General features: G+C 34.5%; 1 protein-coding gene across 1 annotated transcript; it reads right to left on the bottom strand.

Annotated features, from left to right (window-relative positions):
- Window positions 1-9,422: 9,422 nt before the first annotated feature.
- Window positions 9,423-11,213, bottom strand: LOC113771084 (zinc finger BED domain-containing protein RICESLEEPER 4-like). The gene is made up of 3 exons (XM_027315707.1): window positions 11,017-11,213; window positions 10,320-10,499; window positions 9,423-10,131 (listed from the first exon to the last, which is right to left on the bottom strand). The coding sequence occupies exons 1-3, from the start codon at window positions 11,211-11,213 to the stop codon at window positions 9,423-9,425; spliced, it is 1,086 nt and encodes a 361-aa protein (XP_027171508.1).
- Between the last annotated feature and the right edge of the window lie 6,041 nt (window positions 11,214-17,254).

Below are 17,254 nucleotides of genomic sequence, written 5' to 3'. Positions count from 1 at the left end.
AAAACTGAATTCCCAGGAGACTTTACTTTACAAGGCATGATCACTTCTTATTTTGTTGTGAAGTCTTGAGTCCGCCGAACACAAGACAAATTTGTTATTTGATTAGGAAGTCAGCTACGCCTCTTGATTGTCTATATTAGTCACAAAATTGGAGATCCTAATTGGATATGATGTAATGTAATTTATTTAGGAAACCAATTGATATATTTTGTTGGTTAGTTGATTTTAAGTACGCGTCCAGAAAGGAAAAGCAATCTTTTCCTCATTAGCATGGGCAAAACGTACAATAAATGGAGGAACGAACCATTCTTTAGGCTTCCGTTCGTCCAACAACTCTTTTCTTGATTCCTTTTCTTCTTTTTCTCTTTTAACAATAAACCCTACTTTTTCTTTTCGTTGTGAATTCAACATTAGGAATGCTAGTTTCTTGTTTTAGTCGAAGAATAATCAAATATTTAGTTCATCGAATACTGTGAGATCTAATATGTTTTATTTTTTTCATATATTTATAAATATTTATATATTCTCTGTTCGTTATTGAGATGATTGTTTTGCTCGAATTAAATAAGGGGCCCTTATTTAGTTTGACAAAATAATCTATCACTATCTAAAATACTAAATCCGTAATTGTTTGATGGTTTTAGTATTTGTGGCAAGTGATATAATTTGATTGTATTAGAAATTTTCAAATTTATATTACAAGAATAAATAATCTAGCCTAAATGAATCGAATTTATGTGTTAGTTGATTATAATTTGTAGCTTTTCTAATTATTAATGCTGTCAATAGGTTAAATTCTAAGAATTTATTTAGAGTTGTTTATTTGTTATGATTAGCGAAATAGTAAGGAGGGCAGGTTGTCAGATTTTGTTGACAACCATAATCAGTTTATTTATAAATAAATGGTTTTATCCTTGTATCAATAATCAGCTAATTGAATCATCGTGAAGATTAATCCTTTGACTAGTAATTTGTCTTTTATTAATTTAGCTTTATTTCATTTTTGAATTATTATTTTCATTTAAGTAAATTACTTAGCTTAATTTCCTATAATTATTTATTGTTTCTTTATAAAGAAATAAATCACCCAATCCCTAAGGATATGACCCTGTTCATCACTATACTTGAGTTTATATATTTAGAGTGGGAAATTTTATTTTTGTTAGTTTGACACCCAACAAATTTTGGCACCATTGCTGAGGACTAGTGCCTTTGTTGATTTATTTTCTTTGAATTTTTATTTTTATTTTCTTATTATTTTGTTGCTAGTTTATACCTTGATCTTCTCGTATAATTATATAATGTGGTTATATTATCAATGTGGTTATGAAACTAGACATGTCTAAGGCATATGACAGAGTGGCATGGGGTCATATTATCAATGTTCTGAGAAGGTTCGGTTTTGGTGAGAGATTCATTGATATGGTTTGGCGACTGATTTCTAATGTCTGGTTTTCCGTCATTATAAATGGATCCTTATATGGTTTTTTCAAATCTTCGAGAGGACTCCGTCAGGGTGACCCATTATCACCAGCATTATTTATTATAGGGGCAGAGGTGTTATCTAGAGCACTGAATAATCTTGTCATGCAACCAAGATTTGTGGGTTTCAAAGTTCCATATGGATGCCCGTCTATTACTCACTTGGCATTTGCGGATGATGTTCTTATTTTTGCAAATGGATCCTCATTTTCCCTGAAGGCTATCATGAAAGTGTTAGATGATTATCAAAGATGTTCGGGCCAATTAATAAATGTACAAAAAAGCTGTTATCTAGTTCATCCATCTGTATCAATGGCAAGACGACGGCTGCTTGATCGCATTTCTAGGTTTGCCCGCAAGTCATTTCCAGTACGCTATTTAGGGTTTCCGCTCTACATTGGAAGATGCAAATCATCTTATTTTGGAGAAGTTTGTCACGCAATACTAGCAAGGATTCTGTCTTGGAAATCAAGGTTACTTTCCTTTGGAGGAAAAATTATTCTAATCAAGCATGTATTATCATCAATACCAGTTCACCTAATGTCAGCTGCAGTTATTCCCAGTTCGGTGTTTAAAACTATAGAAAAGGCATGCTCGGCATTCCTGTGGGGATCCTCACCCGAGGAGTCGAAGCTTCATTGGATAAGTTGGCCTCAATTGTGCTATCCAGCTGAGGAAGGGGGAATTGGATTTCGGAGATTATGTGACGTCTACATAGCCTTTTCCTCCAAGTTATGGTGGAAATTCCGAACAGAATCATCACTGTGGTCAACCTTCATGAAAGCAAAGTATTGTAAATGTCTGCATCCTTGTCAGGTAGAACTCAGGCCAACGGATTCGGCAATTTGGCGAAGGATGATCAATGTGAGCAGACAAGTGGAACTCTCAATATTATGGGTGGCCAAATATGGGGCGTGTCATTTTTGGTACGATAACTGGTTGGGGAGTGGTGCATTGTTTCTAAAGGTTCCGGTTATCCCAAATTTGACGTTCCGAAACTTCGTAAGCAACGGCCATTGGGATTTGAACCTTCTTTACCATACATTGCCAAAGGAAATTGCTTATTCCATTTCAGAACAAATGGCCCCAGAAGAAGGAAGTATAGCTGAAGTCATTTGGATGCCCACAACAACTGGAAATTTCTCTCTACACTCAGCTTTTGGGGATATTAGGCAGGCCCGACCCACGTCTATGGTATTTGCTTCCATTTGGCACCCTCGGATACCTGTGAAAGTTTCATTTTTCATGATGAGACTTCTTCTGAGGAGAATACCGACACCGGATAAGCTTCGTAAATTTGGTTTCCATTTGCCATCAAAGTGCTTTTGCTGCACTGAGGCTTCTGAGGAGTCTATTGAGCATTTATTCTCCAATGGACACATTGCGTCATTACTTTGGAATTATTTTGGAGGGTTATGTGGAATAAAATTCTCAGGATCTTTTCTACGAGCACGCATAGTAGATTGGTGGTTGTTTTCACAGGATTCTGAGTTACGAAGGCTTATTTGTCGTATTCTTCCTAGTGTAATTTGCTGGCAGATTTGGAAGGCAAGGAACAAAGCAATGTTTGAGGGTGTCCAGATGCAATCATCAGCCATTCGCCAAGCCATCTTCTCAGAAGTCCAATCCATGGTAGGAATACATTTTAAACAACTGATAAGACTACAATCTTTTTGTCAATTGTATGATTGGTCAAATGCACCTGGAGGTACAGTTGTATATCAAGGTATCCGCTGGGAAACCAAAGAGACAGGGAGGTATACTCTTAACACGGATGGATGTGCTAAGGGTAATCCAGGAATAGGTGGAGGTGGGGGCATACTCCGGGATTCCACTGGATTGCCAATGATTGGTTTTTCGGCATATCTGGGAGAAACTACATGTCTCCGTGCAGAGGCTTGTGCTCTTCTTATTGGTCTTCAGATCTGTATACATAAGGGTTTTGGAAACATATGTGTACAATCAGATTCATTGGTTTTAATTGGGATCATTCAACGTCGTACTCAATGTCCGTGGAAAATTCGAAGATACGTCAACCAGATTTGGCAGTTATTAGATGATCCATCTAGATTCACGCACTGCTATCGGGAGGCTAACACAGTTGCTGATGCTTTATCTAATGTGGGTATATCTCATCCAGATAAACAAATTGAGATTTATGACACCTTCAGTACATTCCCAAGGTTGCCTCGTGGGGCAATCCGTTTGGACAGAATAGGGATACCTTCAATTAGAAAAATGAGGATTATGTAAGAGGAATATTTTGTTATATTTTCCATGAATAAATAAATAAAAAAAATTAAAAAAAAAAAAATTATGGCTAGATAGAAAAGTTAATCGATTCTAAAAAAAAAAAAAAAAAAAAAAAAAAAAAAAGTGAATTAAAATACAATCCTGAGATAGAGAAGACAACATGTAGATTGAAAAAGGAAACTAACAACATTCAAAGCCACCATCTTTATCCTCAAGTTTAAAACTAGCATCTAATTTGGTTGAATCTTCCAATGAATCCAAAGAGGAGATTGAAATCATGCAAACGAGAGAACCTTGAGAGAACTAGCTGCTCCAGATTTAAATTAGCAACTTCTTTGCATAACATATCCTGCTTTAGATGTACCATTTGAGTTAAAATCTAATTTAATTCACTTACTTCCTTCTTTTCATGAGATTGCAGGTAAAGATCCTCACAAGCATTTCAAGGAATTTTATGTGGTATACTTAACCATAAAGCCTCAAGGAATCACAAGGGAGTAAATTAAATTAAAAGTAAATGTTTTTTCATTTTCCTTAACTGATAAAGCTAAGGACTAGCTCTATTATTTGCCCATTGGATCAATTACGATGGGGGACTGATATGAAACAACAATTTCTTGACAGGTGTCGAGTCTGAATAATAATAAAATACCTATTCAAGAAAATTTAAATTTACATATAGTAGTGAGTAGGATCATCTCCACATGGATTGGAGAAAATTTTATTTCTTTTAGAGTAAGAGTTATTGGGAGATTTTGAATAAGTAAAATAAATAATCAATTCACTTAAATAAACACAATTAAATAATGAAAGTAAATTAAAATTAATCAATAATAAGAAGAGCTCTAGCCAAGGAGAAGCTTCAAAAATAGTTCACACAACCGCTCATTGATGCAATAATAATTTTAGTTATTCATTGACACACAGGTTATAATTGCCAACGATCTCTGACAATCAACTTTTTTTTACTGTATCAATAGTTAAGGTATGACCATTAAGTACCTCCTTAATCAGAATATAACTTTAGGTATGACCATATGATTCAATTTTCTATTTACCTTAGAAACTAAAAAGCCATATTCTAACCAATAAACACATTACGAGAGTTTATTTAAATTACATCGTACGTCTCCTAACATAAATCCAATCATGCCAGTTATCACTAATTTAAAATAATTAAACAATTATGGATTTAACTGTCTTAACAGGTAACAGATTATTAGGTTGAATTAAATATCAAATCCTTTATATTCAAACAATAAAACAACCATGAAAAATCAGGAAACATGCAAGTGTCAATGAATAAAAGAAACTAATAAATTCAATTTGATCTCGCAATTATTGTTGAATCAAATTTTCAGTTGTCCCTTAACTAGAAAGAGAAATTAATTGCTCTCAATTGAGAACAATCCATGCAAAAGATGATAAAGGTTGCACATAGTCGTTCGTCAATAAGAGAGGAAAAGAAAAAAAAAGAAAGAAATTCATTGCTGACATCTCTAGAAAAAGACGGCTAATTGCTTAGAATATTGTCGAAAAAAAATCGGAAGAATGGTGGTCTGACAATGGGGTAGTGCAAAACTATTGCTGCCGGGCTTAGTCAGCCCTGCAGCAAAATCCAAAATTTTTTTTTAAAAAAGAATAGACACAGCCCGGCAGCAAATGAAACCACTTGTGTCAGTCCTGCCGGGCTGTGGACTGCAAAAGTTTTGAAAAAAAAAAAAGGCTGGACTTTTTTTTAATGTTTTATAGAACTATCATGCAAGATTAAGATTGATGCTTGTTTCTCATTTTCTTCATAACAATGAATATGGACCCTTATAATGAGTTCGAACCAATGCAACGCATAGCCGCTCAGGAACAAATAGTGACTCGGTTTATACAAAAAGTTTATTGCTCAAGGTAAGCATGTGGTAAATTTAATTAGATAGCTGCAGGTATAGGTGTCAAACAAATTCATTTAATTAAATTTATCCATACTCCCTCATGAATAGATAGGTATGGTTATCTTAAACTTTTGCATATGGATATAAATGAGTTACCCAATAATACCAATTTATATAAATGGATACTATTGGATAACCCATCAAACCCAATTAACCCATTTAGAATTGTCTTCCCCCAAATCTCCTTCCTGCCCTCACCCATTTTTTTAAAAATTTTTCATTTTGTCATGATATTAGCTACTTTTATTTCATTATTATTATTATTATTTGTTAGTTTTATCTTATCATTTTATTTTCTCTTAGTTTATTAATTTGCTCTTTTTTTCAGTATTATCAATTTATGACAAGTTTTATCCTCTTTTCCTACCTTTCCAAAATGAAATTTTAAATTTACACACGAATAAAATGCTAGGAGTTCAAAATTTTTGGATTAAATTTTTATGTTAACTTTTGTAGTAGTTAGTTCAAATTTTTATATTCTTATTGTTCAATTATTAAATAGTATACAATTTTGTGACATAAAGTACGGATGGGTAAAAAATTGGTAATTAGGCTTACTGAATATTACAAGTAAATATTTAAAACTAATAATGGGTGCAAAAGATTACATAAATTGATAACTTAGTTTGCAAAAATAAATTTAAATAACTTTACAGAAAGTTAAAATAAATGGGTTATAATTCTAAAATATCGAGTTCGAAACCTTCTACTTATTATACTGAATAAAAAAAGATTATAACGAAACAAGTGCTATAAAAAATAAATTTAGAAAGGCAAAAAAAGAACCAAAACAAAAAAAAGTGAATTTATCCATATGATATAACTGCTGGCGTGGTGACTGAGTGAAAGTTGGGGAGGAAAGTGGTGTCGTGGACAATAAAATATGGAAGCTAAGGGTCCGAAAGTCCACACCACCTGTGAGTCATATACAGATAGAGAGTCTGAGAAATGAGAAGAAGAAACACTTGGAAAGTAAGTGCATGCGGTGCCGCACCTTTTTTTTTCCAAACTTTTCCAGTCAGCTCGGTCGGACTGACACTTTTTGTCAGCCCGGCAGCCACTGTTCTTTTTTTAAAAAAAAAATTGAATTTTGCTGTCGGGCTGACTAAGCCTAGCAGTTTGCACTACCCCATTGTCAGACAACCATTCTTCCGATTTTTTTTCGACAATATTCTAAGTAATTAGCCAAAAACCAAGAAGCAATTCCCCCTTTTTTTCGTTTCTATCTCCTTTCCAGCTACTAATACTTTCCTAATTTTTCTAACAAAAGGATATTCCCTAAATTAACAAAAGATAGCCTAAACCGTTTCCAATATAAATTGGAAACATGGAAGACCAATCATCTCGTGTAAGGAAACATGTTTCTAAAGACTTTGACTTGAATTGGGAAACTATCACGCGCGCGAAAAATCCAATCTCTTTGGACTTGAGGGCTAGCTTTAGAGGCGGCCACTCAGAACTGGTTAAAAATTTTCATTAAACCACTTTCACTCTTTCTCATGCCATATTCCTAAAATTAGCACCAATTGCCAAATATAAGTAAAATCCATCTAATAATGCAATATTTGGCCAAAATCAAGGAAAAATATTTATAAATTTAATAGCAATTACACACCCTATCATATGTTGAAAATTTTTTTCCCTACTTCCCGAGCGGCAAGCATTAGAAAGGATATCTATGGAATTAAACAATTCAATGGAGAAACCTTGCACGAGTATTGGAAAAGATTCAAACAATTACGTGCAAACTGCTCTTATCACCAAATTTTGTACCAGCCTCTTATCCAATACTTCTATGAGGACAATCATCAACGGATAGGAAGATAATTGATACTGCTAGTGGAGGAGCATTAGTGAATAAAACACCCACAAAAGCCAAGAGACTGATTTCAAATATGGCTGCTAATGTTCAGCAATTTGGTGACAGACAGAACTATATTTTCCATAAAGTCAGTGAGGTAAATATTTCTTCAATTGAACAAAGATTAGATTCTCTAACTACTTTTGTAGAACAATTAGTTATGGGACAAGTGCAGCAAATTAAAATATGTGAAATTTGCAATGTTTTGGGTCATTCAACTAACATATGCCCCATACTATGAGCTGATCTGAATGAACATGCGAATGTAGTTGGAGGATTTCTAGGTCCACCTCAAAGGCGTTTTGATCATATTATTCAAACACCTACAACTCAGGATGGAAAGATCGTTCAAATTTTTGTTATGTTGCAAGGCCACCAGAATTTCACCAACAGCAAAATCAGCCTAGGCTCCCCAATTTCACAGCAACAACAAACTTCTAAACTAGGTATGTCCCTTGAAGAAAATTGTGAAATCTTTAGCTACTAATACACAACAATTTCAACAGGAGACAAAAACAAGTATTCAAAACCTGGAAAGTCAAATGAGACAGCTGGCGTTTGCAGTGAATCGATTGGAGTCTCAAGTTTCGAGGAAATTGCCTTCGCAGACCATTATCAACTCCAAGCAAAATGTGAGTGCATTTACGTTGAGAAGTGGCAAAGAATTGCAAGAGCCTCAAAAAGGAGTACCTAAGTATGAGATCGAAGAGCAAGTTGAGAAAGAAACAATGAGATCCCCAACTCCAGGCCTTCCCAGGAAAGAGTCCAAAGATGAACCCCCAATAGTGGTAATGCCTCATTCTCCATTTTCTAGTCAATATGCAAAATCTAAAGGAGGAGCAAGAGCAAGAGATTTTAGAAACTTTTTGCAAGGTTGAGGTAAATATTCTCTTTCTTGATGCCATTAAGCAAATTTCTCGATATGCGAAATTTCTTAGAAAATTGTGCACCACTAAGAAAAAGTTAAAGGGTCATGAAAAGATTTATGTTGGAGTAAATGTTTTAATAGTTAGGGGTGAGCATCGAATTCGAAGTCGGTAATTAAGTAGCTTCAAATCGGTAATTTTCGGTAAATGAATCTGGAAAAATTTGACGTAATTCATAATCGAAATAGAAAATTTTGAATTTGAATTCAATCCGATTTCAATTCAGAATTCGGTTATTTATCCGAATTTCAGAAAAGCCAGCAAATTTAACCGAATTCAATACAATAATTGAGCCACAAACAATGAAACAAACATGAACTTGAAATCAGTATTGATATTCCACAATCTCAAACACACATAGTAGTTGGATCACTGATCCACAAACTACAAACTAGTGAAACTAAAAATTCACACTCCATAATCCATAATGCAGAAATAAAAGTCAATATTAACTTGTCCACAAATCATAAACTACAATCCACAATCGAAAATGAAAAGTCATTGTCTAGAAACTACAACAAGAGTTGGTTCAACTCTCAACACTCAAACTTCAGCATTTGTGACCTCTCAAAGGTCAATTATAGTTGGTTCAGCTCCCACCTTTAGCAACTTTGCAAGAACAAACAAAATTCATTAAGTATCATAAAGGCAATTATTAGAAATAAAGAAATACTTCCAATTCTGCAATAAGAATTTTGATAGCTTACCAGATTCAAAGGCTTCAAGCTCTTCCAGATTTTCTTCTACATTCAATTCTGTCTTGGAGGACCTAAGCCAATCTTGAGCACATATTAAACCTTGTAAAATTCTAGGAGTCAAAGAACTCCTAAATGTATCAAGAACATGACCTCCGGTACTAAAATCAGATTCAGAGGCAACAGTAGAAATTGGGACTGCTAACACATCACGAGCAACTTTAGAAAGGATTGGGAATCTAAGGCTGTTAGCCTTCCATCACAACAAGATATCAAATCTCTCATCATCTTCCTCAGACTCCTCATTCAAATATATATCTAATTTAGATTTTGCATCTCTACCCCCAAGTTCCATTTTTCTCTTCTTAAATTCGAACTTGTACCTATCAGTGATTGTTTTAGAGGCATCTCCATGAAATGTAGTTTTACCCCTTTGAGAATCACTTGAAAGTGAAGAAGAGGCAGAATGTGAGGCAAGTGTGCTAAGCATCTTGTATTCATTAAACAGCTCAAACATTGCATCTTTTGCAAGGCCAGCTAGTGTTGCACCATCGAACTCACCATACATTTGGCCAACCACAAATTCAAGGTATTCAAGTTTAGTTCGAGGATCAAGAATAGAGGAAATAAAAATCAACATATTCATCTTTTCAATCTTTCCCCAATACTTGTCATATTTCTCCTTCATTGATCTTGCCATTGAACTCAAAACATCATTATCACTTGCTGCCATTTCAATTAAAATGCCATGAATGTGACTAATATCAGTGAAAAAAGTATTCCAAGTCATATATTTGGAACCGAAAACCTTCACAGTCAGCTGATAAAAGTTTTCCAAAACAATTACCAAGAATCTAGCTTTTGTCCAATCAGATTTTGTTGGCAGATTTTCTAACTCTTGAAGCATATAAGGATCCTGCTCCTCAAACCTCTGAGATGTATCTAGCATTAGATATGTAGAATTCCACCTAGTAGAGACATCCAAACTGAGCAATCTTTTACATTCAATTTTTTCAATTTCAACACACTCCTTGAATTTTTCAATCTAAAAGGTGACTGTCTAACATATCTAATTGCTGCTCTGACACAATCAACTGAATCCCCAAGTTTTTTTATGCCATCATTAACAATTAGATTCATTATATGAGCTACACACCTCATATGAGTCCATTTCCCCCCTAACACAGCTTTACCCCAATTTTGAAGTTTTCCTCGTAAATATTGGATAGCTAAATCATTGGAACTTGCATTGTCAACTGTAACAGTTAGAATATCATCAACTCCCCATTCTAGTAGACACTTTTCTATGGCCTTACCAATTTCATTTCCCTTGTGACTAGCAATAGAACAGAAATTTAGGATCTTTTTGTTCAGTTTCCAATCATTATCTTTGAAATGGGCAGTGAAGCACATATAGTTTATCCTTTGAATGGATGTCCAGGAATCTGTGGTTAGACAAATTCTACCAATGTTATTTTTTAAGAGATGTTTCAACTTAATTTTTTCATCTAAATACAACTGATAACAATCTCTAGAATTAGTCCATCTCAAATGAATTCTAAATGATGGACAAGCAGTCCGCATTATATATTGAAAACATTTTCCCTCTACATGTTTAAATGGCAACTTATCAACAATTACCATATAAGCTATGTTTTTTCTAGTGGCTTCAGTATCAAATTTCCAACTTATAAGTGCCCCTTTAACCTCTCCCTCTAAGGTTTCAGTTTCACCCAAACATAAAGTAGCTTGACCAGTTGGCTTATTTTTAGGATTTAGAGGACATTTGGCTACATGAGTATTAAGGGGAGTCATACCATTACTTTTGGGATCCACAGCTATGTCCTTCTTACAGTATTTGCAGATTGCATGATGAACTCCTTGCATGAAAATGATCCCAAGCTTTGGACCTCTTCTTGTACTCTCCTCTTTTCTTGACAAAACTAGATTCCTCACAGCTTTGTGTAGTTCGACTAGGAGGAAGAGTTCCAGACGACCCTTCTTGTTCTAGCTCCTCACGACTTAGATTACTCTCAACATTAGTAGACATAGTTTCAGTTTTTTTTTTTTGTAAATCTGAGCAAGTAAATTATACAATTTAGTTCAACAATCAATTATCAATAAATATGAATTCAATTACAAAATGAAATAAGAGTTTAGAACTAATTAACTTAGTCGATTAGAATCCGTTGACAATTGATGGTGCAGTTGCAATTACTAATTTACTATGCTGGTGCAGTAGCAAAAATTAGTTCAACTGCACCTTTAATTTTGCTTACAAAATTCCATATGAAATTAGTTCAGAAACTATCCAAATAAACAAGTTTTAACATTAGTTCGACCGCAGCTTCATTATTCATCCAAAATTACACATGCTTCAAAAATCACCCCTTTAACCTTTTCCTCTAAGGTTTCGGTTTCATCCAAAATTTCACATGCTTCAAATCAATTAAATTTCAAAATTAGGGCAACTTATTAATGAAATTAGGACAACTAAAGTAAAGTATTAAATTTACCTTTAGGCTTCAGCACTGGCGATCCATAGTCCTGGTGGTGCTAGTTTACTGGAGGCTCTATGAGTGAAACTAAGGTATGGAGTGAGCCAGTGAGGTGTGGACTATGGACTGTGCAATGAGAACTAGAGATGGAGAAAAAGAGAGAGGCGTGGTCTATGGAGAAAGAGAGAGAGGCGTGGTCTTCTTCATAGCTTTATCTATGGAATTAGGTGCGGCGGCGGTGCAAAGGAATGAGAAAGCAGAAGAAACAGAATGAAGAGTTGGGGACTTGGGTATGAAAGAGTTGTAACATTTGTTTCATATTACATTTGAATTGGAATTTGAATTTGAAAACCGTAAAATTGTACCATTTTACTGAAATAAATTCGAATTCGGTAAAGCCGAATTCAGTAACCTCAAATCCGATTTCAACTCAGATTCAATAGTTACTAATTCGGTACCCCCGGTTTACCGATCAAATTACCGAATTACCAACTTTAAATCACCGAATTCAAATCGATTTTGGTTGGTAATTCGGTAATTACCGTATTTGCCCACCCTTATCAGCATTGCTACAACAAAAATTGCTTCTTAAATGTAAGGATCTAGGTATTTTTACTGTTCCTTACAAAATAGGAAATGCTAGGGTCGAAAAAGCATTGTTAGATTTAGGAGTTGCGATAAATATCATGCCTCATTCTATTTATAATTCTCTTAATCTTGTGCCCTTAAAAGAAATGAGTGTTATTATGCAACTGGCTGACAGGTCTAATGCATATACTGATGGAGTATTGGAGGTTATTTTAGTTCAAGTTGATAATTGGTTTTCCTGCAAATTTCTATGTGTTAGATATGGATGATGATTTTTTTTTGTTTCACCCCTAATTTTGTTAGGTAGACCATTTCTAATGACATCTAAAAGAAAAATTGATATTTATTCAGGAACCTTGACTATGAAATTTGATGGCAAAATTATAATATTCAATATCTATGATACCATGAAATGTCCTAGTGAGGCACATTAAATTTTTGTTATAGCTGTAATTGACCACTTCATGCAGCAAAAGTTTGAATTAAATGGTAGGGATGCATTGTAATCAATCGCAGTTTGGATTCAAAAGAATTGTCAAGAGTTGCAAAGAAGTTTGAGTTACATCCTAATTGAGCACATGACAATGTCTAGTCAAAGATGTTAAAGAAAGGCGCTACTTGAGAGGCAACCCAAGAGTTTCAATTTATTGTAGGCCGTGGGCGTGCTCTATAAGGTTTGTGTTTTGAATAGGTGCAAATTTTTTGGGCAGAAGACTTTTCGTTATAAGACATGCCCATGCTCTATACTGAGTGCAAATTGGTGTTTTTAAAGCCTGATGGATACAATACAATTCTTTATAAAGTGTGACCACACTTTACAACAAAAGTTATTCAAAAAAAAATTGGTTTGGATCCGAATCTAATTCTAGATAATAGACCTGGACATAATATCTCTTTGTTGATTTTAGATTCTTTTTCTTATTGTTAGTTTTATTTAAACTTTTCCTTTTTAATTTCTTTTACTACAAAACCCTAATTAATCTCATTTCTTTTCTTTCCTAAGAGTAGCCGACCACCTTCACAAATTAAAACCAAACGAGAATCACCATACTTAATCGTCACCTATAGTTGTCCACCACCGTCATCGAAGCTTCTTTTCATCGCTGCTACTTGTGTTTGTCGGTTATCATTGGAGCACCAGTCAATGGAGCACCAGTCAATTCTTTCTTTTTTGTCGGCCATTAGCGATTCTTCGATTGTCATCTCTGGTCCATCGATGTGTATGTTTGGTGGTTGCTACTACTGCAACCCTTTTCATCAGCAACTTGAACTCTTTCCAATTGACCTTTCTTACAATTTCATTGGCAACAACAGTAGCGGTTCGTGCCTCTTATTCCCTAAATGCTTAGTTATATACTCAGCCTCCAATATTACGACTCTATTCTCATCATCGGTGACATCTTCTTGTCGTTGTAGTCATCATTCCATCATCTCCACAACCCAACACCTCAATGCGTGCTTTGTCTGCATTGGTTTTTAAGCAACATATTCTCTCCCATATGCTTAGCTCAATAATCAGGGAAGTCTTCTTATTTCTTTTTATTTTTCAGTTTCATACACTGAGGACAACGTCTGATTTAGATATGGGGAATAGATATTTCAAGTGTGAAAATTTTTCATGAAAATTTATAAATTTTTAATATGGTTTTGGAGCTTCTTTTGTTTTATGAAAATACAGTCAAGATACAAATATGAATAGTGTAATTTTACTAGTACGAGTATGTTATTTTCTTGCAATTGACTTGAATGAAGGATGTACAAGATTTGACATATTTAACTAATTTGTGAGCTTTTGAGCCTAATGAGCATGTCAATTATATTTGTTGTATTTTCTTTTGTTGAGTAATATCGCATACGGTTTGATATTTTAAAACTACTTTGGTATGCATGTTGAGACTACACTTGAAATTGATGCATTAAAATGATAAGGGCAAATACATTTAACCTTTTTTGACTTTCTAAAGACCTCACTACAACAAAAATGACCTTTAACGGCATTTAAAGGTGTCAGTATAGATAATCTAACCTGACACTTTACCTTTCCTCACACCTTGGATAAGTGTCGTCCCTTCCAATGTGGGGATAGGCTCGTAGCATTCAAACGTGTCAGGAAAACTATGCTGTTATAGCATCCCATCTGCCAACAAAAATCCATTTTCTTGATAATCAAAAGTGTCAGGATAGCTATAGTACAACATTAGAATATCGAATTCTATGCTGACATTTTTAACTGTCAGGAGTTTTTTTTTTTCTTTTTTTTTTATATAGAAGCAACCTGCAGGTAGTGCTCCCTGCTATACATTCCGTCAATCAGAAACCCAAAGGACTTGTAAAATTATCCCAAAGAACAGAATGCATATAGTAATCTAAAAGCAAATATCAATACTCAAATATAATTTGTTGAACTAAAAGTCAGTAACAAGTACTAACATAGCAAATCCCTAACAAGTACAAACTTAGTTTCTAAATTTCAAAATCATAACCAAGATTACAACATTGAATAAACACAACTTTATTAAGAATGTTGTAGCTGATTTGTACCTTTGCTTCTTCACTTTTCCAATAACCCCAAAGTTTTATCCATTGCTCTTCCCGAACTCTTACATCCTTTTGAAACCGACCACATACAAAACAGAGGACTCAAGACCAATATATCTTCGGCTATGTTTGCAGCTTTAGCATCAGATTAGTAATTGTAAATTAATGGCTTTGGTTAATCATATTTGCTAGCTTCAGCTTCTACAGGATCCTTGCTGCCCTGACTTGCTTCTGATGTTGCCCAGCTTTCTACAATCTCCCCAGGCCAGTTGCTTGCAATTACCCCATATCCTAACTTGTTCTTAATTGGACAGATTGTTGCAGCAGAGTTCATCTTTTGAATGCAAACGTCAATATGTTCCATTTCCACTACGCTCAAACTCCTCGTGTTGTATTCTCACTGTTCCTGAGTGGCTTTTATGTGCAACCTTGTCCATATCTAATCTGGATTCACTAAACTGTGCTTTGTTCTATCCTTCCAGATTAGTCATCGTAAATTGCAAGTAAGCTGAATGTGCTCCTTCCCAACAATTAAAAAAAATCCTTTCAAGCTTTTGCAAATTACAAAAGGCAAATATACCTTCATCCATTTAAAAAAAAAAAAAAAAGCTCCAAATCCTCACAGTGAACTGTTTCTCACTTGCATCTAGCACTCCAGCATATTTTGGGGATGCCTTGCTCTAACGTATCACCTGCATATGAGGTCTCTCAAACATGTAGTAATAGAGCTTGACCCTACTAGTAAATGGGAAAATGACTTTTAAAGTCATGCAGAGCCAATAATTCGAGTCAGTAGTTTGTTTACACACTGTGTGCACATGTGACTTTTGTATAGAAAGTAATAAAAAATTTTCTAGTATTTACCATACCTATGATAGTAGGACCTACCCAATATAGATTGCACCCATGCCTTCTTCACAATTACAGTTCCCAGAAGATGGCAAAGTTCCTGTGTTGAGTAGGACTTCTCTGGATGCATAGAAATTCACAGGTTTAAGCATCATCAATGGCAACCTAAAAAGCCATGGCTAGTCAGCAATTTGCCGGCACTGTGTTCATTTTCAATGGACTATAACATGTGTGATATGTAAAGGAAACCTGTGTAGTCAACAAAAATCTCACAAGATAACCAGGATATTAAGTAGTAAGCCAACCAAGTACAGTGTCCATTTGCTATGTTGCCACATTTTATCGAACAGGTTATGGGCAGTAAGTGCATAACAAAATAGTCACATGAATCAAGTAGACAATCGAGAGGAACAAAGCTGAACAACAAGTGCACTCAAATCATAAACTATTACTATATCCATTTCAATCTCAAACAGACGGGACTAATCTCAAATGTAATCAATTTAGGGCAAACTTTAAAACTTAACCCTCATAATTCAACACAATAGAGTACACAGCTTCAAGAATAGCTAATAATGTCCAGAAAAAAGCTTAAACATTACCTTATATGCAAAATAGTGATTGGCTGCCATGTACACGAACATATAAGTAAGGGGGTTGTACTCGAGTGCAGGTACAGAAGCATTTTTCTTCTCATCTGCTGCAATTTGCAATTGGCAATTGGATTGTGTTTTGTTTGGCTCGAAATAAATGGTAGCAGTAATGGGAAAGCTTGAAGAATGGAAAGCTTCTTTACGGTGACATTTAACAAAAACATTATCTAATTGCTCAAAAAATAAAAAAAAATTACCATGCAATTACATACCTTCAATGGGAAGGCAAGGAAAGTTTGTTTGCAGGGAGATTCAGCAGAAAAAACTCCAAGTGTTTTGGCTAGAGATAATTTGCCCAGGATAATTTGTTGAGGAGAGAGTGTTTCTTGTGAGAGAGATGAGATGAAGCAAAATTTGACTAAGTCTTTTGGCCGGCAATTTGAAAGTTTTGAATATTTCATGGCAAATGAATCTTCCGCCAAAACAAGCCGATGTCGTTTAGTGTCTTTCTTTCTTTTTTTTTTTAATTTGGGTGTATCTCACATTTTCTCAAGTATCATGATAGGTAGTCTAAAGGCACATTATTATTCTTATATCAGATAAAATAAAAATAAAAATAAAGTATATATTATTGAGTTGATAACAAGTGTCATGATAGAAGTGCTATAATGATACAAACCATCAAGTGTCCTTATAGGCATGTCAGGAAAGGTCATTTTTGTTGTAGTGCCTACCTTGATTATGTTTTCTCCTAATTAACCATGTTTGAGTCTTGACCTATTCTTTATTTAATTACCATAATCGTTACCTTAAGTCTTTTTGTTTATACTTTCTTATTTGGACCTTGTGTCAAAGGAATACTTTAATATTCTTGCATGATGATTTCAAGAACTATTTCAAGGTTTGATCAAAGTTGGCAAGTGTATTTATATTTCAACGTTTGCTATATCTTGTGGAAAAAATGAAAAAATACAAAAAAGTGAAAAAAGAAAAAAAAATGTTGTGAAGTGCTTTTGCATATATGC

This window comes from Coffea eugenioides, chromosome 5, assembly GCF_003713205.1.
Source record: "Coffea eugenioides isolate CCC68of chromosome 5, Ceug_1.0, whole genome shotgun sequence".
Classification (NCBI taxonomy): Eukaryota; Viridiplantae; Streptophyta; class Magnoliopsida; order Gentianales; family Rubiaceae; genus Coffea; species Coffea eugenioides.
Note: the sequence above shows the minus strand (reverse complement) of the source record. Positions and strands in the feature narration are given on the sequence as shown.

What these genes read in the sequence shown, in the direction of transcription:
- LOC113771084 (XM_027315707.1), bottom strand. Translation starts at nt 11,213, where the DNA reads ATGTCTACTAATGTTGAGAGTAATCTAAGTCGTGAGGAGCTAGAACAA. An exon ending in TCATGCAATCTGCAAATACT is followed by an intron (nt 10,500 to 11,016) that starts GTAAGAAGGACA and finishes TTCTATTGCTAG; the next exon opens with TCACAAGGGAAATGAAATTG. An exon ending in GGGAAATGGACTCATATGAG is followed by an intron (nt 10,132 to 10,319) that starts GTGTGTAGCTCA and finishes TGTCTCTACTAG; the next exon opens with GTGGAATTCTACATATCTAA.